At 46.0% G+C, this 27307-nt stretch overlaps 1 protein-coding gene across 4 annotated transcripts in view; it reads right to left on the bottom strand.

The window, feature by feature from the left end:
• The window catches only part of CNTN5 (contactin 5), a 3369946-nt gene that overhangs the window by 1609722 nt on the left and 1732917 nt on the right, over positions 1–27307 (bottom strand). For all 4 annotated transcript variants that reach the window (XM_085621430.1, XM_085621433.1, XM_085621431.1 and 1 more), the window contains one exon: positions 26150–26280. In XM_085621430.1, coding sequence (XP_085477556.1) covers positions 26150–26280 — 131 coding nt within the window. The remainder of the gene's footprint in view (positions 1–26149; positions 26281–27307) is intronic.

Here is a 27307-nt window from a genome sequence, read left to right as displayed (position 1 = left end):
AAGCACTCTAGCCACTCCCACATGGCCAAATGGCAACATTGACTAAGGTAAGAGGAAATGAAACAAAGTTGGTTGTTATCAAATTCATCTTCCAAAGGTTTGTTAATGTCATCATCGAGTGAAAGTAAGGAAGATGGATGTGCCATGGTGATGTCAGTCACAAATCTAAACAAGAATAGCCAAAGAAAGCAACAACAATCATTTGGACATTGTCTCAAAATCATGCTCAAGGTGAATGGCTGCCCTACAACATTTAATATAGACAGTGGTTACTCGATAAACAACATGCAGGCATTAAAAAACAGAGAACTGTTTCCGATACCACATCTGACACCGTCGAGAACAAAGGTGTACACCTTGGCAGCTTTTACACCTTTGAGAGTACAGGGTCCTGTTCAGTGACAATGTGGCAAAAAAAAGAGAAACAGTGAAAGGACCAGTTTATGTTCTCCCAGGTTCGTCTTCGAGTGCATGCTGACTACGTATGGATACTGCTGCTGCCATGGGATTGATTTTTATGAACTACAACTTGAATTCTGAAGTAGTGAGTCAATTCCAGATACTGTTCCATAGACTTGGGAAGCTTAAGACAATGAAGGTGCAGCTTTACATAAATTAATATATTCGCCCTGCTGCACAATGACGCAATCAATTGCTTTTCACTTAGAGGGCACCCCTGAGAAAGAACTAGAAACACTGTTAAATCATAACATCACTAATTGCTCTACTGGTCCGACACCATGGGTTATACCCCTCATGGAAGGGGTGGCTGCCATAAACAAAGGGTGGTGGAGTGGGTGGGGTCACGGTGGGATGGGGTGAGTGTATATAAAAAAACAAAAACTTACAATTTGCCGCCGGCCGCCCCAGTGTCTCAATGCCTCTCCTTTTCCTTTCCACTGGTCCCATTAGCCCATGGGACAGACTCTGTATCCAATTCCAGTGCGGGCATTGGTCTGAGCAGATGCTTTGCTCATACCAAGGAGTTTGTGGGATTTCTCCAGCCCGGCTGCTCAATGCAGCTGGGCTGGAAATACCAAAGTGCGCATGTGTGTTTTTGTCGGCATGAGACGGCTGGCCAAACAAATATGCTCACTTAGGGAGTGGAATGCACTAGCACTCCTCCTCCCCCTCCCATAAATTGGTCCGCACCACCCAACAGCGCTGGCTAAGAGCCGGCAAATGTAAATTAAAATGATGATAGAACATCGTTTTAATTTACATTTGCTGGATCTTAGCCAAGCAGTCAGGCAACGCTCCTCATGCAGTAGTTGAAAACAGAGGCAGATCATTTTGGGGGCCATACATAACATAAAATTATAGATGGGTATGACGTTAATTATGGGGATGTTGTTCACCTCAAGGTTCTGAGTGACATCATATACCACTCAAGTTTTGCTCTCCTATCCTTCTGATGTCACTCAGAACCCTAGGTGGAAAACATCTCAATAAATCACATTTACCCATCTACAATTCTATATGTCATAGAGAACCATTAGTGTAAATCACTGGATTCTAAATCCAGTAATTAACTGATATTAATTATTAAGCACCATCATGTATTTACAGAATCTTTCTACATGACTCACCTGTTCACTAAATTTGATTGGCTATTTGTTTTTTAAATTGAAACCCTCACTAATTTCTAGATATGCTGTTTGTCCTCTGGGCTGTAAAATGAATGCCTTGTCCAAAGTTAATAGACAAGGTTGTCACTGCAATTGACTAGGGCTGGAAAACAGCATCATAGCTTTCACAACAAATTTACAAAGTAAACAAACACTGAAATATTAATTTCTCTAATTTGTCCTAAGTATTGGATCTGGTCTGCCTAAAGCAATCTGTCTAATTCATGAGCTAATTCTTTCTGGTACAGTCATTAAGATCTAACTCTTCTCACTCCACATGACATACTGCACAGACTCAAGAACCCCTTCCTATGAGAAGTTGGCCTGGCATATGCTGTCCACTAGTTATAGTGGGCACCTTGCACCAGTCCAAACAACCCTTATTTATGATAGGTTAAAAGACAACCTTTATTGAAAGCTATCCTAGTGGTAGCTATGGAGAGCAGCCTTCAGGCTAAGTCTTGAAGGAGTGTAAAGCAGCTTGGTTTACCAGATTATAACCTCTTGAATTACTAAATGAAAGGACCACACAAGGTATATATAAAATATATGTATTTATTTCTAAACACTCATTACTAATCTCTTTATGAGGTTAGAGTGCAAGATACACGATAATACCATTTCTAAAACGACAGTAAATAGCACAATATACAATGGGCCCTAGGGGCGGACCAAACCATATATTAAGAAAGTGGTATAAGAACCACGACTTGACTAGACACAGTGCCTAGAGCATGTAGAATAGCTGGGACCCCAAGGAACCACCCAAGGTAGTGACACAGGAGACCCACGGGGGCGTGTGCAGTGTGAGAACACAGCCGCGAGCCCCGTACTATTCTATGGGAAAGTCGCGGTTGGAATTTTAGAAGTTAGGGACACTTAGGAGAGGACTTTGAGCAAACCCCTTTAGACTTGGGGGGTTCTAGGGCCATCACCCACGGGAGCACCGGAGTACTCGTTACCTCACCCAGGGAAGCCGGGTGCATAAGTATCAAATGGTGCAGGGAATCGTCGTTGATTTCAATGGCGATCTGCTGCAAAGTGATGCTGCCGGGAAGGAGAAAAGTGCCCGGTGTGATCAAAGCCTGGATCGAAGGTCAGAAGAACCTGAAAGCAGAAGGGACAGAGTTTGGGTCACTTGCCAGTGACCAGGGGCACGATAAACGAATGCCTACCGATGTTGGGTGTTTCAGGTGCGAAGAGGTGAAGCTTGACTCTGCTGCCACGAGGATCAGAAGGCATCGACGACAACCAAGAGCTGGATGCGAGCTGTCCCACAAAGGATGTCGAGTGCTGCAGTGTCGGTGCCCGGATTGGACCCAACAAGCCTCGGCAACAGCAACCCACGCAGGAAGTGAAAAGATGCATCGGTGCAGACCAGCAAGGTCCTGGACACTCCCCAAGTGGTGGAGGGTCAGGGCATGTCTGGAGCCATCCAGGGAAGCCCAATTAAAGTTAAAGTTGCCTTCCAGGGACCCACCAGTTGACGGACTAGGGATCGCGAAGGGACCTCAAGAGAAAACACAAAGGGCCAGCTCACTGAACATTTGTGGAGTGTAAGCGGGCAATCTTCAGTGCAAATGCTGCTTGGGGTCAGGACTAAAGTAACCCGAAGCTCAGCTGCAGGAATTGTTGAAAAGCTTATGCTTCTGCAAATAGTCGCGGTGTCCAGGGGTTCGGGTTGCACGGTCTTCCACGAGGGATACAGGCCTCAGAATTGCTGATCACACAGATCGACCTCTCAGACCACGGAAACCCACTTCCTGTGTTGCAAAATTCTTCGGAGTCCGGTGGGAGCTTCGGAGATGCAAACCGGTCAGATGCGTCTTTGGTGCCGGTCTTGCAGGGGAGTAACTCCTTTACTCCAAGGGAGATTCTTCAGTCATCTAGTTCAATGTAGATCGTCGAAGTTCCAGGATTCAGTATCAGAGTTTCGTCCAGGTGTAATCTAAAGTCCTGTAGCCAGGGGTTCCTTTCTTATACCCAAGGAAGGGGTTGGACAAACTCTAGGGACCCACCTATGGGAGGGTCAGGAAAGAGGGTTGGCTACACCCATTTCCTTTGTCCAGTTTCATGCCAGAGCAGGGGCTGGTAGCCCCTGCAACCGGTTTGGGCTGGACTATGCACAGAGACACCAAATGTGCCCCCAGTGCTGACTTCAAAGCACTCTTGGAGTGCACCCACCAAGCCCCAATTCACTAAAGCCTGTCTGGGAGGTGGTGACGCCTCCCTGTGACAGGAAACCTATTGTCCAGCCCTCCCCTGCCAGAGTTTCATTAAGCAGAAGGAGGGCAGACTCGTGTCTGTGGCTGGCAGCATCCATTTTGTGATGCCAGAGCTCTATTAGCTGGTACCGAGTATACCGGTGCTGTCATGTCTCTTCCTCTAGAAGGGTGGATCATACTCCCACACCAGTTACTGGTGTGGGAGTATGAATCCAAGGTGCTTGACACCAAACATGACATGTTTCCGTGCAGCCATCCCAAAGTTAGTATTTACCGTTTGGTTATAATGCACTTAAGAGTATATGGTTTGGCTGCATCACAAACAACCCCGGAATAAAGGTTCCGAAGGCTGCAGAGGGGCTCTGCTCATGCATGGGCACCCTCTTACACAAGACCCAGCACCCTGCCTTCAGGAATAGTAAGGCCTGCCATAAGGGTGACTGATAGGTTTATATGTGCAGTGATATGGAGAGATATAGTGAACCTATATCTTAGTAAGGGGTGCATGCACCACCTTACCCAGGCTGCAGTAGCAGTCCTGTGGTGTCATTTTGGAAGTCTTCCCAGGGGTGGCATAATACATGCTGCAGCCTCTGGTAGGCCTCTGGGGTACCTATGCCCTGGGTACATAGTATACCATATACTATGGACTTATAAGGGTACCCCAGAATCCAATCTGGAGTGTACCTAAAGTACTTGTAATCAATTTAAGGGAGAAAGCGGATAGGATGGGGTCCTGAATAGCAGGGTCCCGGCCAAACTAAGTCTTAAACCAGCAAAACATCAGGAAAAAAGTGGGGGCAACCATGCAGTCAGATTCCCCCTTCCTACACTTCCCACACACTAAACAGCAAGGAGGATGTTGTAGAATGATTAATTACTGGGGGTACAAACACAACTTAAATGACACATTTAGCAATTTGGAGAAAATTAACAATTACCTGGATGTTTCTTTCAGAATCCTAGAATACCTTGATAAAGAGGAAAACATATTAACAGTTGGGTCTATTCTGAAATCAATGTGGATCATTGGTAGTGCGTCAGAAGAATAGACACAGAAGATTGAATGTGGGCTACTAAGAAACCTCAATACTACTCTATCACAAACATAGAGAATGCATTATGACAATTTGTCATGCTTGATGTGTGTTATCAAGAGACTGTTTGATCAGATGCAGTGCCTGGATACCTCTGCAAAATTACTGAATGATCGGGAGTATGTCAAATATCCCTGAAATTTTGCTGTATAGAGTAAAGCTGTATTCTGGGTACCAATATTTTACACTTTCAATAAAAACTACTTTGCCTTCCAGAGGCAAGGCGGTAACCCACAACTTTGAGTCTTCTCAGCCTGCACACATTAAATGTATATAGACATTAAATGTGTGCCTTACTGACAGATAACAGTTATATATGTTGCTGAGACCCTTGCTCTGTTATTTTTGAAGTCTTCTTCCCAATGAAAGTATCCTCAAAAACTCTATGAGGCTATGATTAGGCTGTTGTGCAAGATAATGATGGGGGTACAGACACACAGGAAGATGTGCATGATGCAAGGCCACTGACTCATTGTCAGTGAAATTGCTCTCCCTCCCTCGCAGCTCCACCATTAAGTGAGGCCTTCCCCCAAGCCCCTGCACTCTCGAGTGTTGGTGTTCGAGGCCCTCCTCCACCCGCAGGTTTCACCTGTGCTTTATCCTTGGTGGTCCAGTGGACCTCTGTCTCCATTCTCTTGCTCCGCTTTTTCTCTCCTTTTTCACTTGTTTTTTCCCTCCCTTCTATCTCCCTCTTCACTCTCCTTCTGGGTCTTTCCTCTGTTTTTCACTCGTTTTATACCCTCATCTCAATCTCCCCATTTCACTGTCCTGTGTCCTCTGTGTCTTTCTTCCACTCTTTCTTGCACTTTTGCTGCCTTATTTGCACTTTTCGCTCTCTTTTTGCCTTTTTCAGCCCGTTTGTCCCCCGCCGCTGCTGCCCCCGCGGTCCCTCCCCCCCCCAGCACGACCTGTGTGACCGGCCCAATCTAGCTCCCCTCCCCACTCCCGCCTCCCAGCTGTCCAGCCCTCCCCGACCCCTACTTAATGGCGAGCTCGTCTGCACCCGTCCACGACCCGACTGCGACCAGCGCCAGGAACCCTGGATCTCTGCACTGGCAACACTACGACACAGCGGCACTCCACGCTCTCAACCCAGGCCGCAACAACAACTGCAAGCTAGCATCACCAGCCGACACCCATGGACCCTTCAGCTGTCACCTCTGCCGGCACACCTACAGCACCGCCAAGACCACTGACCCAGCGCAAGAACACAAGCGAACCGAAGACCCTGCAATGCATCCTCATCAACGCCCGATCCCTCCACAAACACGCCACTGAAATCTGGGACCTCCTCGACAGCACTACCCCGGACGTAGCATTCTTTACCGAAACCTGGACCAACACCACCTCGGGACCGGACATCGCCATTGCATTCCCCAAAGATATAAGATCTCCAGGAAGGACCGCCCCACCCGCCCGGGAGGAGGAATCGCCATCATCCACAAATCCACCCTCTGCCTGAGCACACTCCCCGACGAACCCACAGACCTGATGGAACACCTTCACTTCAAGATACTGGCCAGCCCTAACACCACCCTCCGAGGAACCATCATCTACCGACCCCTTGGACCCCGCTGACTTTTCGCCAACTCCATCTTGGACATCATCTCCCCGCATGCCATCAAGTCCACCAACTACACCCTACTGGGAGACCGCAACTTCCACCTCAACAACCAACTGGACCCCAGCACGACATCCCTCCTGCACAACCTCCACAACATTGGACACAGCCAGATCGTGACCGAACCCACGCACTGACCAGGACACACCCTCAACCCCCTCTTCACAACAGGAAACTCCATCACCTTCAGCCACACCACCGAACTCCCATGGACTGACCATCGATGCGTCCACTTCACCTTCAGAACACCCACCATCCACAGACACCATCACCTGCTCCCACAAAAAAACCGGACCACAATCACTGACGACCAGCTAACCTCATCACTCAGCAACTCCACCCCAACCATCGCAGAAAACAACATCGCCAACACCGCAGCCCGAACCATGCACAGATGGATCTCCGACAGCGCCAACACCATAGCCCCCCCTCAAGAAAAACAACAACACCCACGCTAACAAAGCTGGATGGTTCACCACCGAACTTCAAGAGTCCAGGCGCACTTGCTGCCGCCTTGAAAAGGCCTGGAGGAACAACAAATCCCCAGAAGCCCACAACAACTTCAGAGCTGCCACCAACACCCACCACCAACTCATCATAAAAACGAGGAAAAAAGCGATTGAAGACAGAATCTCCACTCATGCACACAACAGCAAAGAACTATTCAACATCATCAAGGAGTTCGCCCAACACACCAGCGAGTCCACCGACATCCCTCCCTCACAAGACCTCTGCAACAAACTCAGCACCTTTTTCCACCACAAAATCAAGAGCATCTACGACAACTTCGACGAAGACAACCAATACACTGAACCCTCACCAACCACCCACGACACCCTGAAGCCAGCGATCGACAACTGAACAGCCCTCACGACCGAAGACACACTGAAGACGATGAAGTCAATCCACTCCGGGGCCCACACAGACCCCTGCCCCCACCACATTTTAATAGAGCCACCGACACCATCGCACCCATGCTCTGCCACACAATCAACCGCTCCCTGGCAACCGCCTCGTTCCCTGACGACTGGAAACACACTGAGATCAACCCCCTTCTGAAGAAACCCTCGGCGGACCCCACTGACCTCAAAAACTACAGACCCATCTCCCTGCTCACTGTTCCCAGCGAAAGTCATCGAGAAAGCCATCTACAGCCAACTCGCCACATTCATCGAAGAGCACAACATCCTCGACTCCTCCTAATCCGGCTTCAGAAAAAACCTCAGTACTGAAACCGCCCTCCTCGCCTCAACAGACGACATCCGTACCTTACTGGATAAAGGAGAAACAGCAGCCCTCATCCTCCTCGACCTCTCAGCGGCGTTCGACAGTCTCTCACCGCACCCTAACACGCAGACTCCATGATGCAGGGATCCAAGACAAGGCCCTCGACTGGATCCGCTCCTTCCTCTCTGGCAGAACGCAGCGGATCAGACTCCCCCTTTCCTCTCTGACCCTACACCTACCACCTGCGGAGTTCCCCAGGGGTCCTCCCTCAGCTCTACGCTCTTCAACGTCTACATGGCTCCGCTTGCCCCCATCGTCAGAACCTACAAACTCAACATTGTGTCACATGCAGACGACACCCAACTCATCCTCTCCCTATCCAACGAACCCAACACCGCCAGACACAACTTTCGAGAAGGCACGGAAGCCGTCGCCAAATGGATGAAAAACAGCTGCCTACAACTAAACACCAACAAAATGGAAGTACTCATCATGGGCCCAAATCCAGACGCCTGGAACGACACCTGGTGGCCCCCGCCCTCGGAAGCCCGCCCACCCCCAAGGACCACGCGCACAACCTGGGAATCATCCTGGACTCAGAGCGCAAAATGGACCGCCAGATCAACTGTCTCGTCCTCCTGCTTCTACAACCTTCGCCTCCTACGTAAGAATTTCAAATGGATCCCCCGCGAACAAAAAAAGATCATCACTCACGCCCTGGTCACCAGCAGGCTCGACTACGGCAACGCACTCTATGCCAGAATAAACAAAAACCTCACCCGCAAGCTACAGAACATCCAAAACACCGCCGCAAGACTGGTCCTCAACCTGCCAAGACACTGCCACATCTCCTAGCACCTTGCACACACTCCACTGGATCCCAGCATACCTGAATAGCCGACTCAAATTCCACGCACCCCAAAGGACCCTACGATCAGCCCAGCTCTCCTACGCCGTGGTCCCCGCACCAGAAAGACAAGATCGGGAGGCCGCTCCTTCTCCTTCCACGCGGCCAGAGCCTGGAACGACCTTCCGCTCCACCTCAGACATATAACATCGCTCCCCATCTTTGCAAGAAACCTCAAAACCGACAGACCCCCTCCTTGATAGACTGGAACCTGCGAACCCACCCCCACACCCGGCCAGCGCCTTGAGACCCTTACGGGTGAGTAGTCGCGCTTCACAAACACCTGATTTGATTTTGATGGCATTGTGGCATTATGGACAGCGAGACTGAGCAGCACAATAAACACTGGATCTACTAGAGCAGCCCGAAGGGAATCAATAAACTCTAGTGAATGGCAAACATGCCAGAGTGACTGAAATGACAGAGAAAAGTAATAATTGAATGACAAGATGATGGAATCTGTAAAAAATTACAAAGACGGGCAGAGCCAGAATTGCCGTCTATCATGACAATTTCACTCCATCAGGCTTAAATCAGTTGTGTTATTTCGGGTTAACTTAAGCTTATTTTAGCTGTTATGTTATTTTCCTTTGAGTGCTGGGGTGTCATTAGAGTGGCTCTTTTGAAGCCGACAGGACAATTTGTTCAGACCCACATAGAAGGCAGATGTGTTTCGCCGATTCACGCTTAGCCACTTAGAAAAAAGTGGGCCCTGTGTACGGAGGAATTACCTTGAAAAAGCCCAGTAAGCACGGTACTACTCTACGCTACCCTCATGAAGACCTAAAGAACAAAATAATAAGAGAGTGCTGTCTGAAGGAAGCTGCTCTATTGAATACTCAACCCATGACACAATTGGCATATTTCAGCAAGATTTTAACCAAGATTTTGACACCATTAACACTTCTGTCAAGAGACCCAGACCTGAAAGAGGTGTTAATTTTCTTGACTTTCGTACACATCATAAGGCTTTCTATTTGAGACAGGCTTCTTAATGGCTTCTTCCACTATCTTCCCCTTTCATGCCTCTTTGGCTGGATATTGAACGTTCTTTAATGGGCACTTTTCTATTGAAGAAGTCCTTCTTTTCTCTTCAACGAACCCTTTCACATCTTCACCTTTGCTTAAACATACACATCTCTTTGGAAATCGTGTTAGCTTCTGCAAAAGGTTACAATCTCCTCTCTGGTATAATAATCTTATTACTATCAAAACTAGACCTTCATATTGGAAATCTTCATGACAACAAGGTGTAATCTGGGTTCGAGATTTATTTGAGGGTATTGATCCACATTCTTTTCCTCAGTTCCAACAGATTTTCAATTGTCCACGTTCCTACTTTTGGAAAACTATCCTAGTGGTAGCTGTGGAGAGCAGCCTTCAGGCTTAATCTTGAAGGAATGTAAAGCAGCTTGTTTTACCAGAATATCACCTCCTATATTGATCAAATGAAAGGGGAACCACACAGTTGTTATATAAAAATATGTATTTATTAATATAACACTCTCTAGTATCCTCTACACGAGGATAGAACACAAAGCACACAATATGAGATCAATAGAACAGTTGTAAGTCCCACAATACACAGTGGGCTCCAAGGGGAGACCAAACCATATACTAAAATAGTGGTATAACAATCACGACTTGAGTCAAGATACAGTCTAGAGCACATAGAATTGCTGGGACTCCAAGGAACCACCCAAGGTGAGTAGATAGGGACCCCACAGAGGACGGGTGAAATGTGCTAACACGACCGCGGATTCCGTACAATTCTATGGGGAAGTCGCGGTTACAGTTTTAAAGTTTTAGGACCCTTCTAGGAGGACTTTGAGCAAACCCTTCGGAACTTAAGAAGTGAGAGAGCCACCCCACCCGTGGATACCGTAGTACCCGAGTTACCTATCCCAGAGGAGCCGGGTGCATAGGTCTGGAGGGGTGTCGGAAACCGCCATCGTTCTCAATGGAGGGCTGTGAAGAAGTACTGCTGCCGTGAAGGTGAATAGGGTCCGGAGGAATCCAAGCCTGGATTTTGGAAGGAAGGAACCTGAAAGCAGAGGGGACAGAGTCTGGGTCACTTCAGAGTGACCAGGGGCTCAGTAGACGAATACCCACCGATGTCGGATGCTTCAGGTGTGAAGAAGGGATGCTTGACACTACAGCCACGAGGACCAGGAGATGTCAAGGATGACCAGAAGCCGGATGTGAGCTGTCCCATGAAGGATGTTGAGTTCGGAGGGGTCGGTGTCCGCCTGGAGTACCAACAAGCCTTGGCAAAAGCAACCCACGCAGGAAGGTCAAGCAGGTTACGGTGTGGACCAGCAAGGTCCAGGAGACTCACCAAGCAATGGGGAGTCATGGCATATCTGGAGAAACCAGGAAAGCCCAACAGAAATCAAAATGATCCTCAGGGGGACCCACTTGCCAAAAGACCAGGAGTTGCGAGGGGACCTCGAGCAAGATTGCTAAGTACCAGCCCACGGAGCACTCAGTGCAAGGGGGCGGAGTTCTTTGGTGCAAATACTGCTCTGGGTCAGGACTACACAGAGTCCAATGTACAAGCTCGGGAATTTCCAACATGCATATGTAACTGCAAATGGACCCAGTGCGCAGGAAATCAGGTTATGCAGTCCCCAAACTTGCTGAGAGGGCAGAGCAACCTCATGGATCTTCGAAAACCCACCTCCTGTGTTGCTGAAATCTTCGGAGTCCTCAGGGGCAGCAGATCTGTCAGTTGTGTTAGGGTGCCTGCAGTTGCAGGGGAGTGACTCCTTCACTCCAAGGGAGATTCTTCAGTTGTCCTTAGTGCACCACAGGTCCTGAATGGAGCCTATATGGGGCAAGGGCACAGAAAAAAGCTTTGGACAGAGAGGAAGATGAAGTCGGGCCCAGTCAAAGTTAGAGTGTACAGACGGTCGAAGGTCAGTGGTTTATTCTTGTAGAATCTTGTCCACATAAAATATAAAGTCTTAGAGCCAGGTAAGCCCTCTTGTACCCACGGGAGAGGGTTGGACAGATTCGGGGGAACCTCCTAGGGGAGGGTCAGGACAGAGAGGTGGTTACACCTATGTCCTTTGTTCAGTTTTGCGCCAGAGCAGGAGCCAATGACTCCCAGAACTGGTTTGAGCTGGACTATGCACAGGGACACCAAATGTGCCCCCGGTGCAGACTTTCAGGCACTCTCAGAGTGCACCCACCCAGCCCCAACACACTAAATCCTGTCTGGGAGGTGGTCACACCTCCCTGTGACAGGATGCCTACTGTGTTGCCTTCCTCTGCTCGAGCTTGGCTCAGCAGCAGGAGGGCAGAAACGTGCCTCTTGTCGGCAGCATTCATTTTGTGCTATCCTGGTCGAGAATGCTGGCACCGGATAGACCAGTGACCCCACGAAGCTTGCTTCTGAAGGGTGGAATCATACCTCCCACACCGGTTACTGGTGTGGGAGGTATGATTCCAAGGTGTTTGATACCAAACATTATATGTTTCTATGCAGCAGTTTTCAAGATAGCATTTACCGCGAGGTTATAATGCACCTCTACCTAACTGTCCGGCTGAGTCAAAGACAACCCGGGAGAATGGTCTCCGAAGGCTGCAGAGGGGCTCTGCTCATGCAGGGGTACCCTCTCACTAAAAACCCAACACCCTGCCTTCAGGATTGATAAGGCCTGATATATGGGTGACTTATAAGTTTTAAGTGTAGTGACCTACAGATATAGTGAACCTATATCTAACGTAAGTGATGCAAGCACCATCTTACACAGGTTGCAGTAGCAGACCTGTAGTTACATTTTGCATGGCCTTTCATGGGTGGCATAATAAATGCTTCAGCCCATGGGAGGCCTCTGTGGTACCTATTCCCTGGGTACATGGATACCATATACTAGAGACTTATAAGGGTACTCCAGTACCCAATCTGGAGTGTACCTAAGTACATGCATGACAATTTAAGGGAAAACGCAGATAGACTGGGGACCTAATTAGCAGGATCCCAGTCAGACTAGTCAAAAACAGTGCAACATCAAGCAAAAAAGTGGGGGTAACCATAAGAAGCAGATCCTACTTTCCTGCACTTTTCATATACATTTACTCTTCCCCGATGCAGTAGTTTAATCTTCTGAATGCTGTTTTTTCCTGCCCCTGGGGGCCAACCTTTATAACCCACAATTGTTATATTCCCACAAAGCTATGGTTAGGATTTCAGGATGGTGCACAACTGTTTCTGCAATACCATAGGCGGCAGTAGCAGTATTAACATTGCACACCAGGATAGCTATTAGGCACGGGGCATGTGATGACACAGATTCTTAAGTGCTGATATGTTCACAATTTTGAGACATATATTCTGGTATGTCTTACTGGGAAACTGCATGAATAACACACTGATGGCATGAAAGTGTATAAGGCACTAGTGTAAGGGTGATCAACTGTGCATGACCTAATATCTATTTACTGTGAACCTCACTGAAGTGTTGATGATGGACATTATGTGTATTAATGAATGTGTCTCTGTGGTCAAAAATAGAGTTGGAATAGATATGCTTCCAATGCACCACGTTAATGGAATGTGACATCGTAATTGGTATGATATATGATGTGTTTTTTCCAGTCTTTAAACAATTTTTGCATCACCAGTGTGTGACTAGGGAGGAGGTGTCCCCCACACTTTGCCATGAAGTCCATAGTTCAGTACAACTAGGGTAAGTGACAACACCTATATGCATGCACACAATGTAGGAGCTATAAGGTACAGTTCTTGTCTACAAGGAGAATTTGCATTTAATTTCATATATACCTTTTTCTTTTTTTTTTTTTAAATGCTACTGTGAGTGATGGTATGACAACATGGTCGCAACACCATAGACCGTAAGGGCCATAATTAACAGTTGCAAATTATGCTTTCACGAATTAAATCTCACACAACTACTAGATCTGTTTCGCTTACACTGTGTTTTGGGATTAGTGGGTGCACTAAGATTTTTTTAATATGACACGTTCCCTCAGGGCCCAAATTGGTTGTTAGGAGGTTAGTGGTTCTCAATCATTGAAATTTGTCCTGTACCTTTTTCCTTAGGTTTGCTGATCCAATAGAGGGATTGATAGGGTTTCATTACTTACCTACCTCCATAGTTTGAGTGTACACCATGGGCTTATACATTTATTTTTTACCCCGAAAAAGACCCTAGACCTCTTTAGGCTTGTATAGTGGTCAAAACATGTTGGTAATCATAGAATTAAGTTCAAATATAGGACTCTTTACGGTCCTGTGATTAATTATACTTCACTACATTGACTTTCTTTTTTAGTGTTTAGAACATATCATAGGTACATGTTGCATAAATAACATTTAGAGTAGGACTGGGCGGTAAATTCCGTTCCGCTTGTGGAATTTGGGTAATTTCACATTCCGCGGAGAACGCGGAATTGCTAAAAATTCCGCGATCCGTCGCTTTGCAGAATTTTTTGCTTGTTCGCACTTTCAAAATGCGTGTTTGCAAGATATTTTCCCCCGAGCACGCAAACAGCTTTCGCAAACAGAAAAAAAGCATTGTGAACGGGCGGAACAAGAGGAATTTCTGTTTACTCGCAGAGATTTTTTACCGTTTTGCGGAGCTTTGCGTAGCGCGACTACGCACATTCCGCCCACCCCTAATTTAGAGTAGACCACTAGGTATATTTCATTCTTTTTCTTGCAAAAAAAAGGACCTTAGAAAATAGTCCGGATTAGGCCTGGGTGGTAAAATCCGTTCCGCTCGCGGAATTTGCGGAATTTGGGTAATTTCGCGTTCCGCGGAGAACGCGAAATTGACCAAAAATCTGCGTTCCGCGACTTCGCGAAATTTTTGGCTTGTTCGCGTTCTCAATATGTGTGTTCGCGAGATATTTCACCCCGAGCACGCAAACAGCGATCGCGAACAGGAAAAAAGTATCGCGAACAAGCAATTCCGCGTGTTCGCGGAATTTCTGCGTGTTCGCGGAGATTTTTTACCGTTTTCGCGGAGATTTGCGTAACGCGGTTGCGTGAATTCCGCCTAGTCCGGATGATAAATTTATAAGAATTCCCAGAGATTGATTAGATTCACTCGGTTGAGTCTGCCAGGGTGGCATTGTTCCTAGCCCGGCGTGAGAGGTCGTCAAATGATGAAGTATGCCTCAATAAGTTAATGGTGAGACAATTTCTCAAAAATCTTTTGATGACCCACAGCTTAGACAAGTCAAAACCAAAGTAGGACACATTTGGCTTGAGACCGCTCAAGTGACTTTTTTTGTGTTTATCAGTCTTTGGAGGACACACTTGAGGGTCAACCTCCATTACTCTCCCGTCGGGATACATTTGTGATCTAACCAGGACAATACAGAATTCTAATGCTTTATTTCATAGAGTACCTCATTGTTATATGATGGGACACCAGACAGCTAACAGAGTAGGCTTGCTAAAGGTTCTCCAGAGAACCTTCATAGATGTAACTTTTTGTAATATATGTTCTAGCCATCTCTAACTGACTCCATGCTGACATGAACATTTACTGAGGGAATCGAGGATGAAGACAACCTCTCACCTTTGGATGCTGATGACACATTCATCTGTTTTCGCAACATGCTTAGCTGCCTCCTATATATTATCTGTTCCTAGCTAGAGAGGCAGTCATCTCATCTTGAGGCATTGAATGCATCCCTACCCTGCCATGCCCCTTAGCACTTTGCTGTGCCAACCCGAATTGCCACAAGCTACTGATTATGGGGATTTCTTCGTTTTCCTTACGCTTTGTGAGGAGATTTTCTGTTTTTATACTGATCAAAGCTATAGCTGTGTTTCTCTCCTTCTCACCTGCATAGATGGTTGCTACTGCAATTGTCCGTAGAACTCGACTGAGTCTCTAGTACGACTCTATATGGGGATTTCAACCTTTTCCTTAGATGTCTGACTTTGCTCCAAAATCTACTTGCTCTTTTCCAGAAGGAAATCTTTATGGGATCATGATAGGATGTGATAGGTCCTTTGGTTTAGAATTGGGACTATACTCTGAATGGAAGATGCTGTTTTTATTTCTCCATGCCAGTCTTATTCCTTATTATTTCTGTAATTGATTTGCCACTAAATTCAATAAATAGAACAATAGCAACTAATCTACTAAAAAAGAAGAAATAAACTTTTGAAACGTCACCGAACCTCTCTTTATTGATTGAAAGTCAAATGCAATACTTAATGTCTTTGTTGTTTAAAGCTCTATTCTGAAATGGTGGCAAAGACTCATTAACCTAGAAAAACGCAGATCTTCCAGGTTCTCTAAGTAAGTTTTAAGGTGACATCATCTGTGAAAATTTTATAAGATTTATGCACTTCCAAATCTCTGATGTATTGTTTAACCTGTGGAAACATATATTGCATGTAGCAAAGCTGAGTAACATGTTGAAGAGCTAGGCCGAAGTGGGAAACAAAAGCAGCCTAGGCAAAAAATGTACAAACCACCCTGCTTTTTTCCCTCTTTGGCTTCGTCTTTCTCTCTTCCCTCAGCCTCACTTTGAAGGCTACCATACTCTTGATGAGATTAAGATAGGGACAGGCGGTGCCTTAAAACCAGTCTTCAATAGCTGCAGTCGCCCAGGGAAATGCCTGATTGGAAAAATAGCCCCTCCGACCCTGTCAAAGACTATGGCAACATCACCGACCATCCAAAACAACTCTGTTGTTTTGTCTTCATACATCTCACAATGTACAGTAAGGGATGATTACTAATGCATGGACCAATTATAAAGTGAAGTCTGGAGTCTTGTAGTTGGCCCACACAGTCTAGTCTGTAACGTATGTGCCTGCCTCTATTATTAGTGAAGCTTGTGAGTGCAAGCCTTAAACCACCTTTTTTTGAGTGCCACAGAATCATGAGTCTTCAAGAAAACTTTAATTTAAATGTACCATAGCAGTGTATTATCTATTCAGTATAGAAGCAAAACCACACCACTATTCTAGCTCAAGTTTACAATGTCTTACAAATATATGTGGAAGAATACTGCACTGCTAAAACAGAAATACATTTTGAAAGAATGTCAAGGAAAACTTGATTTAGATTAAAAACAGATTTAATGGTTGAAATGTCGAAATGTTATCTACAATATTCTCATAATGTGTGCCTGAGAGCACATCTGGTGATGCGCAATAACAGAAGATGATGATGATCACACCAGAAATGCCTTTGAAATCTGGATGTTGTGGAGGACTCCTACCAGATCTAGACTGTAGCGATATTGTGAAATGAACACCCTTTGTAGGGTGGGTTATCCCAGGGGCCTATGAAAAATAACAAATCATAATGTCAAAAATGTAAATAAATCCTAAATGTATTGACTAAGCATTAATTGTAATCTCCTAAATAGGACAATAAGCGGCTGAGAAGTGTACGAGAGAGATCAGGGCCGGACTGGGAACCAAAAGCAGCCCTGGAAAATGTTGTCAAACCAGCCCCCATACTGCGTGCAGCAAGTAAGCACAATGAGCGAGCTCAACAACTACAAGGTGGGATTTGGGGAGTATTTCTCCCAACAAATGTTGGGAAAAGATTGTGAATATGGTGCACCAGGCCACAAGGGAAAAAGTCAGTTGTGCTCAATGGAACAGAAGAAAGGCCTGAGGTCTGTCTGCTCAGAGCCCTTCGCACAGATGAGAGGCCTGTTTCCATTGTGGAGTGGCCTTTCATACAAGAGGGAGGGAGACAGCACAAATGTGCCTGAACCAACAAGGACTGCTGGTGTTTTTTTGTTGCACAGACCGCTAGCTGGTAGTATTCGCCTGCGGCTTTCAAAGCGCTTTCCTAGCCCTTAGTGAGACCACTAGGCCAGCAGTGACAGCCCCTGATGCTGCTGCACTGTGGGAGGCTGGAGCAGCCTGAACCTGCTGCACAGTGACAGCGACTGACCGCATGTGCTTTAAATCAAGAGAGTTTCATTTCATTTTAAAGCACAGCTCACATGCACTCTTCACTCACCTGGCAGGCAAACCTGCCCCGAGTTCCTCCCCACGCCCTCAGTCACCCCCAGCCAGGAATGTGACCAGCACCAATGCCAGCCTATATGCGTGAATCACATACCTACCATGAGGGAGTGCAGGAGTCAGGCTGTTTTAGCAGCCATCCGCTTTTTGCCGTCATTTTTAGGTCTCGCGACCTGTGTTGCACTGCGCAGCAGTGCTCGCGCAGGCGAGAGTCCTTTTGTCCGGGGTCCAGAAATCGACCCTGGAATCGCACCCGCTTGTGCGTGTGCGATTCCTTTTGTGCGACCCCATTGGCCTTAGCGTGCGTCTTTTTATAAAAGACTGCACGCAATTGGCCAAAGGCGGGCGCGTTGCTCCGCCCACGGCCCATTTGTGTATATTACGCACTTGGTGCGCGTAATAGACACCAATAGGTCATGTGGTTTCAATTATCATGCCCAGACACAGGCGCAATAGTTGAAAGGGCGTCTCGTTTAGGGATGCTTTGGAATAACAGCGACTAGATTTCTATCAGATGCGCACAGTTTGATCTTAGTTAACCAGTTACTGAAATTGTAAATATTTTAGCTTTGTACTTGGATTTTTCACTGAGGGCCTTTTCCGACTGACGCTTCTCTTTCAATCTAGACTTTAAATTGCTAGACTCCTGCCATGCACGACCTGCTCAAACCTCGTTTCTGTGTTCATTCTGTTGCGGCTCTTTAACCGCCTTTGTTCATCTTGCCGTTAACCTGTTCGTGTTCGGGGTGTTGTGTCTTTTCTCTTCACTTTATTTAAAAGGTGATGCGTCATGACGTTGTGTGTGTGGAGGGGGAGGTAGACTGCAGACGGCTGCGTAAGCATGCATCCCACAGTAAGCCACCATACTTAATTAAATACATTCCACGCCCTGAATAGAGCCTCGTCGGCAGGTGCACAAAATTAAGCCGTTCATGCTTCTGTGTCGGTTTCCATCAATACTCGGCTTGCTTAGACGTCACGAGGTCACGCTGGGATGAATGCTGACCTCTCAGCCATCAGTGGCAGGCTCGGGGGAATGCAAAGGAATGGATGAAGATTTGCTTTAATGACACAAGTTGTGTTGCCAGCACTTGTATAGCGCCTTTACTATCAGCATGGCACTATTACGCTTTCTTGATCTGGGTGCCATTTTCACATTGCTCTGGGTTTTAGTTTGATTGGTTGTGTTTAGTATGTTATGCTAAGTTAGGCGTGCTGCTATCGTGTTTATTTTAGGAAAGGCAAATTATAAGAGCCTTTGCTGGGTCTGGAGGCTCAGTGAACTAATGTATCCACATCATGCTTAAAAGTTAGAATCCTGGCACGGCTACTCTGCCTTTCATCCTCGGTAATGATTTTTGCTGGGAGAGCTCTGGTTCTGGGTGGGTTTATAATGGGTCACGACTGAGAGCTCTGGGCTGAGGCTGAAGGCAGTGCGAGTGTCTCACCGTGCCCGCCAGTGGGACACAGAGGTGTACAGTCTCATACGACTTGCTCAGGCAAGCCTTGGCCTCTCGGCAGAGCATGCAGAGCGATGGTTACATATTTACATTTAAATGTGATTCTAAAGGAACGTTTGTGAATGGGGTACAGCAAACGAGAATTAAATGCTTTATTTACAGGTGAGGAGAGAGAAAGATGGAGCAGGGCATGGGAGTGAGGGCACGGTGCTGAAGAGGAAGGCCATGGCACGTGACGTGCACATGGGGATGCGGAGAGATGAAGGGGTTGGTGTCTCACACAGCGAGAGTGCACAAGGCAGCGTTGTGAAAGGGGGGGTGATTGTGTGATGTCTGGACGCACAGGCACAACAGTCAGGTGCTCTGCAGGGGACCTGCGTGGCGTCGAGGCACAGGACTTCAGTTTTTATATTGTATGTAAGCCATGGCATGAAATGCACAGATCCGGCCTCTTGGGAAGATTTTCTAGTTACGCTTTTTTGGCCTCGGCCGTTTTACAGACACCCGTCCTCCTTTCATCCATCTTTAAGCACTGAGTGAAATTGCACCCAGTGGGTGAGCAGGCAGAGGCAGTGAGGGGGGAGACATTTACCACACAGTCTTTAAAATGACCAGACTGTACAACAAGGTTACAAATGCAAAAAAAGCATTTGCAATGCAATGCAATAGGTCTCGCAGTAGTGAAAGTTTGAGCTACTGGCGTTGCAGCTAATAATGCAACGTCAATAGCTCAAACTTTCAGTAATGCAAGACCTATTGAATTGCAAATGCAAAGGTGTGGTTGTGTGTGTGTGGGTGTGTGGGTGTGTGTGTGGTTGTGTGTGGGTGTGTGTGGTTGTGTGTGTGGTTGTTTGTGTGGTTGTGTGTGGTTGTGTGTGTGGTTGTGTGTGATTGTGGTTGTGTGTGTGTGGTTGTGTGTGGTTATGTGCGAGTGTGGTTGGGTGGTTGTGTGAGTGTGGTTGGGTGGTTGTGTGTGGGGTTGTGTGTGTGGTTGTGTGTGTGTTGTGTTTGTGGTTGTGTGTGTGGGTGTGTGGTTGTGTGTGTGGGTGTGTGGTTGTGTGTGGTTGTGTGTGTGTGGTTGTGTGTGTGTGTGGTTGTGTGTGTGTGGTTGTGATTGTGTGTGGGTGTGGTTGTGCGGGTGTGGTTGTATGTGTGGTTGTATGTGTGGTTGTGTGTGTGGTTGTGTTTGTGGTTGTGTGTGGTTGTGTGTGGTTGTGGTGGTTATGTGTGTGTGGCGGTTGTGTGTGTGGTTGTGTGCGTGTGGTTGTGTGTGTGGTTGTGTGCGTGGTTGTCGGTGTGTGTTTGTGTTGTGTGTGTGGTTGTGTGTGTGTGGTTGTGTGTGTGTGTGTGTGTGGTTGTTTGTGTGGTTGTGTGTGTAGTTGTGTATGTGCGTGGTTGTGTGGTTGTGTGTGGTTGTGTGTAATTGTGTGTGGTTGTATGTGTGTTGTATGTGTGGTTGTGTGTGTGGTTGTGTTTGTGGTTGTGTGTGTGGTTGTGTGTGTGGTTGTGGTGGTTATGTGTGTGTGTGTGGTGATGTGTGTGTGGTTGTGGGTGTGGGTGTGTGGTTGTGTGTTTGTGTTGTTTGTGTGGTTGTGTGTGTGTGTGGTTGTGGGTATGGGTGTGTGGTTGTGTGATTACACATCACATAATTACACTGTATTCAATACAACATAAATACACTGAGTACTACATAATTGCATGCCACATAATTACTCTCTACTTAATGCAAGATAAATACACTCCACACAATACCACTCTGTGCCACATAATAACACAACACATAATTACACTGTACTCAATGCAACATAAATTTACACACCTTTCACTCAAGTTTGTGCTATATAAAAAAACAAAACAAAAAACAATTGCAATGCAACAGGTCTCACATTACTGAATCTTTGAGCTGCTATTGGTGTTGCATTATTATTAGCAATGCCAACAGCTCAAACTTTAATAATGCGAGACCTATTGCATTGAAAATGCTTGTTCTGTTTCCTCTGCTCTCATTTAATGGGGAGAAGCGCCACGGTAGCTGTTTTTGGTGCGCATGTACAGGCATGTGTGTGTGTCCTAAAACAGCTCCAAACAATTAAAATGTCAGCAATTGTAAGATACTATGCGACGAGGACCAAGAACGGACTCCTGGGTGCCGAAACCAGCCTCCATGGGTCAAAACCAGCCTCCAGGAGCAACGGCCTCCCGGGGGATTGCCCGGTTGGCCAGTTCGGCCATGAGAGAGATACAGAAACACAAAAACCGAAATAGTATGTTTAACTCCTTAAAGTTCTGCTTGCTTTCTAATTTAACATATCTGCATGCACTTTACATTACACTTTTTTAAAGAAATTTGTTAGCTGCCTTGATAGGAGCTTAAAGCAGAGGATTCGGATTTGCATACTAACAAATGTGAATGATTTAAGCAATATGCTTATCTTCAATGTGGAAATCAAGAATAACAATGCATAAAAACTAGCTTACCACAAAATAATTTAGGACATATTCAGAGTTTTCGTTATTCCTTGTACAAAGGTGCTTGACGAAGACTATATGCAAATCACCTGAGAGTGGTGCTTCTCTTATAGGCAGATAAAACAACTCATTTAGCAAAATGTATTTTGAATCTCCAATATTAAAGAGGCAGTGTGACCTTTACAACAGTGAGCTTATTACAGGGAAGATTATGAATTCAGAGGCAGTCACTTCTGCAAAACACACACACAGTTCAAACTTGGCAGACTCTTTAAAATAGGGAATGGCTGGCCCTGGCTGGAAATTTCTGAAATGCCTTGCAGATCTCTCCTCTTTGTAGAAGCAGCTGACAATGCAAACTGATACAATAGGTAGAATTAACATACAAAAGTGAACAGTAAAGTCAATATCACGTAAACATTGCTTGTTTTAAGAAATACCTTCTATGAGATATATACGGCTTTGGGCCTTAACCTTTGCTGCAGCAGTGTCATTTAAGGGGATGCCACAAAAAAAGTAGCTAGGCATGTTTAGGTATCTGCCTTGAGTAACCATTCAGAACAGTGATGTCCATTGCACTGGGCTTGGGTTTAGCTTGGACAGTGCTTAATTTGAGCCAGTTGTTTCCAGTGCTCGTCATTGGCACTTAATTGTCAACACTGGCACTTAATACACATGCCACATGGTGGTGCTCTTTGTATAATTTAGAGATGAATAGAGCAACAGTTGGTCATTGATTTGACATACTCTTAAAAACCACCAACACCTGCAGGCCAAACTATTCTTACAGCTTTGGTGGCCTCAAACAGTTTGAATTGTCACACTTGTAGCAGTGTGATGTTGAGTAGTTGTATAGGTACTCTCATCGGCAATGCTGGAAGTAGCAATGGTTGGTGTAAGCTGTGGTGGCCTCTTGACAAGGGCCCTGGCACTTTTTATTTATTTATTCATTTATTTACAAATTAAGTATTGAGTTCGGCGATTTTAACCCCTTCGGTGCCACGCTCTTTCCCCCTCCTGTGCCGGGCGTTTCCTTAGTGGGCGGGTTTCATGACGAGATAGTCTCGTCATGGGCACAGCGCGACCGTGCTCCATGACGAGACTATCTCGTCATGGGCACGTAAGAGGTTAAGGGTTTCTCTTAAGTCCTGAATTGCCAAACAAGTTACTGGGTTCAGAATGACAAAGTACCAGGATATGGTACACTTTATTGCAGTTGCTGTGATAATTTAAGGTTGAAATGTGGTTTAACACAGTTCTTCAACCAAGAAAAAAATGCATTTAGCCAACCATTGCCCTTCAGCTGGTGGTCCTCTCATCTCCAAATACAAGCCCCTTTCACAGGCAGGACGCTGTCATTGCACCAAAGAACTGAATAGCAGTGGACAGGCCTGCAGTACCATTCCAGAGTTGAAATAAAGGTTCTCTGTTCTGATTGGTTATTTAATGATTTTGTGTTCAGCATGGCTCTTCCTAGTATGTATGGCAGAATTGCAGGACTGCGGGTCGAATACCCGATAATGATAACGAGAATAGCTTTCCATTCCCTTTCTGTCCTCACCCACTGTTCTGCCACGCCTCCTGCCATCCTTCCGCCTTCTCCAGTGGTCCTTTTCCTCTCCGCTTCTAATATTGCATCATGTTGAAGTGGTAGTAATGATGGTTGGTAGACTGGACATCCTTGGCGTAGTATTCCTCCAGACTTTTTGCATTTATTGCTCTATTTTTGCTGATCCCATTTTGTTGGCTTGGGACTCTGTGTACTCTACCCCTGCAAACCAGTGGTAACGTGCTTGTGCTCACTCCCTTAATCATGGTAATATCAGAATAATCTAATTGACAAGTTTTCATTTACTTATAGGTTCCTAGTAAATTAAACAAAATGTACCAAGAGCCTGTTAATTAAGTGCTACTAGTGGGCAGCAGCGTGATTTCTGCCAACCACTAAAGTAGCTCTGTAAACATATCCCTGGCCAGCCATGCAGCCTGTAGTGCAGTTTTTAGCTACCATTTCAGCCTGGCAAAAGCCTCATCCGTTCTTATTAATGCTTATAAATCACCCCTAAGGCAGGCCTTAAAGGCTCATAGAGCAAGATGCATGGTATTTAAAAATTAGGAAGGGTGAATTTATGTTTCACATGCCCCGACAGCAAAAACTCACAAAGTTGTTTTTCACTGTAGCAAGACTTTCTCTTCCATTAACCAACACTGGGTTGCCCTATTACACTCAAGTGATAACTTCAGTTTGGGAATAGGACTCTACTTCCTCCAAGCACTACTTTACGTGCAACGTAGAGCACTTGTTTAAAATAAAAAAAACTTTGTAATTCTTAAGAACTGTGGAACCCTGCTCAAGGAATATGTAACGCTAATTTGTGGGGTTGAGTGAAAATATGTAACATCAACTGCCTGCCACAGATCATTGTAACTCTGAACTCCACACTAAAACTGCGGCAGTATAGAATGGAACAAGCTCATCCGAATGAGCGCCTCCATTTACCAATCACTACTTCCTTGATGAACTGTTGGATATAGCACTAAGCACCGCAGTCAGTGTCGGAACGAAAGTTGAAGGGGCCCCCCTGCAAGGTACACAGAGGGGCCCCACTCTGGAGCTCTCCGGTGTGAGTACAGTGCTGAGGGGGCCCCCTACAGCTCGGCCCCCCCCCCCGCACTGCAGGGGATGCGGGGGCCTGTGTTACGCCACTGACCGTAGTAACTCAACATTTTGAATCGGACTACCAACACTTACGCACCTTCGCACTCCTTTTCACCTGTTCTTACATGATGGTTACCTGGTTTTAGAAGAGAGCTGTTATCGAAATGTTAATATTTATTTATAACTGTTAACATTCTCATTGATTGAGATGAAAGCAGCACAGTGCGAAATGCTCGACTAAAGTTTTTATACGCATTGTAATGATTTTTAGTTACTCAAACAATAAATGACCACACTGGGAAAAAATTGCAAAAAAATATATAAGGTGCCTGGAGGCATACAAAGCCTCCCAGGGACCTTCTGCAGCACGCCCATAGGATACCCTACTGAGCCCGGGAGGTGGGGAGACTCGGGCGGCAATCTCGCAGGCGTTGGCGGGGCTACTCACCTGCACATTTCAGGGCTGCAGGCCCAGGTAACCCCTTCCAACTTTGCTGGGTATTTTGTGTTCCCGCTTTTAAAATGACGGGATGACCTCGGGCTTATGCAGAATTCTTAGCCGTGTGACGTCATACAGTCAGAGGTCTGAATACCTCATTAATTCACCTAAGCCGGATCAAGCAACACTATTCCACACAGTGAATCACCCAAGTAGGTGAACCAACACAAACACAACAAAAAACACAATGCAACACATCATGATCATCATAACATGCAACATAACTCCTATGCATAAATATCCTTGTCAGACACAACCACCGCTTCTGATTCATAATACAGTGGTAATAGATGTTTGCACCAAGCACTGCCTTACTGGGTACCAAGAACATGCAATAGTGGCAGTGAAAAGTGTTGTCATCCGGCCCTTGACATTTATTTAAATCCATGAAACAAAAAACGCTACACGAGTCTGTAAATCCAATCCTTGTGTACGGACCCTCAATCCCGTAATGATTGACATGTGTCACTGCTGCTTGTCATATTTATGCAAATGCGCGCTACGCTTTGAAAGTGAAACAGTAAAACCGAGTTGGTAAGCACAATACAACACAAGCTGGAAACCAAAAAGAACCACATTCAGGATCACCCCCAGACCAACATCACAATTGAGTAAATGTATTCCATCCTGCAAACGCGAAGGCCAGATCGATAGCTCTGGAATCATCTTATTGGCTGTGTAATCACTCGGTCGACGGGTACCATTCAAAGTAAGTATTACAAAACAAACAATGCAATTATCTCGTCGAGATCACTTTCATTGCTAATTAACTAAGACCACGTCACTTTCGTTAGGTTCCCTTTATATCAAATACTCGCCTACAAATTGTTATTCGGAAGGGCGTGCAAAGATGATAACAACAGACATCTTGAAACTGAATACAGTCAAATCTAAGCTCGAAAATATACTCACTGGGTGCACACAAGATGTTTTGTCAAATAAACACATTTTGCAAGAGGCAGCGTGCACCAGGAGCTGTGATACTGGGAGACCATACATTTCGGAAAGAGCGTTTCTAGTCAAAACCAGAGCAGCCCTTAGCAATCGCTGCTGTGATTTACTGGACGATATAAGAAAATGCTTTTTTGTTTGCACAATACATCTGAAGAGTGTTTGAATGAGTGTTAAGAGGGACGAAGAAACACAACACACCAAGCCTGTTAATAATTTAGTGAATAAGCAATTTACTCTGCGACAAGCATCATTTTCCGCGCAGGCCTAGCAGGACGTAGAACGCGTAATTTGAAAGTTTACAAGCTAGCAGAGCGGCCGCACCAAGCTAAATGGAGCTGTATGTATAATTTATCACAGTTTGTTTTTCTTCTTTCATCCTCTTGAAATAATCTCAGTGGTTCTCGCGCGGTTTGATTGTCTCACCTGATAGACACCCGGTGATTGACAGGAGCAGAAACAGTTTCCATGGTGACTCCATGGCCGGCCGCCGGGGACTGTGATGCCCTGTTGGTGTGACGGTTAGCAGCTTTGACGTCTCCTCATTAAAGTTTAGCCTGTCGAGACAGAAAGCGGGCCTCGGTTAGGGAAACAGAGCAGCGAGGGGGCGCATGATAGGCAACTAAAAGGACAGCGATGGCCACTGGGACAATTAAAACATTGTTCAACAAGCTTTGCATGCGCCATGTGTGCTGATACGGCACACCAACACCAGAGGCGGTTTGATTTGTAAATAAAGAGGAACTCGGTGTCAGCCTAAAACATTCACGAAGTACATATTTTTTGTAAAACACATAAAGACTCTTCCCAACTTTCTTGCATATATGAATAGGTAAAACAGAGATGCACAGCAATGAGGAGAATATTTGTCCTTGCAAATCATTCATGTAAACTACAGTTTGAAAATCCTGCACCCTCCCTCTTAGGTTCACTGCAGTAGCGGCGCTCGGTGACTTTGTTAGCACTCTCCACCAGATCTTCTGCCTTCCGAGGGGAGCATGCCGCCATCTATTATTAAAGCCAGCAGCCTTTGTTTCACTTGTCTGAAAACCTACGATGCTGCAAGATCTCTGGGTTGGTGAACAATACCTCCTCAGCATCCTCCTTGGGCCCACCCTTTGGGAAATAAGTGAGCTTATGAATATTTAAGCCTGCTCTACGACTGACATCTGCATCTACTGACTAGGCACAGCCCATTATTCACTCCCTGCCTACAAGTGTGTGTTTCTTCTAAGTAAATGACGTTGGCTCTGCCAGACGTCCTTGGCAGGGCAGTCGGCCATATTGCTCTCCACTACTTGTGAGGTTATTGTGCACCAGGATCCATGTGCCACAAAGCAGTACAGTGTCTGCTAGTCACTGACTGACAAGGCTAAACCGGATGGTAAAGGAAGTGGTTTTAGCAAAGTAGAGTTTTTACATTTTCAAGGGTATTAAAGTAAGTAAATGCACCCTTTTTAGGTCTTGCCTACAGAGAGGTTTAGCTGTATGCTGCTGAAAGGCCTATTGTGGGCAATGCCAACACCTACAGAGGACTTTGGATCAGCCCATTCCTTATCATCGGTTTGTGTTCTTATCAATCTT

Source organism: Triturus cristatus, chromosome 8, assembly GCF_964204655.1.
Source record: "Triturus cristatus chromosome 8, aTriCri1.1, whole genome shotgun sequence".
Lineage (NCBI taxonomy): Eukaryota > Metazoa > Chordata > Amphibia > Caudata > Salamandridae > Triturus > Triturus cristatus.
Note: the sequence above shows the minus strand (reverse complement) of the source record. Positions and strands in the feature narration are given on the sequence as shown.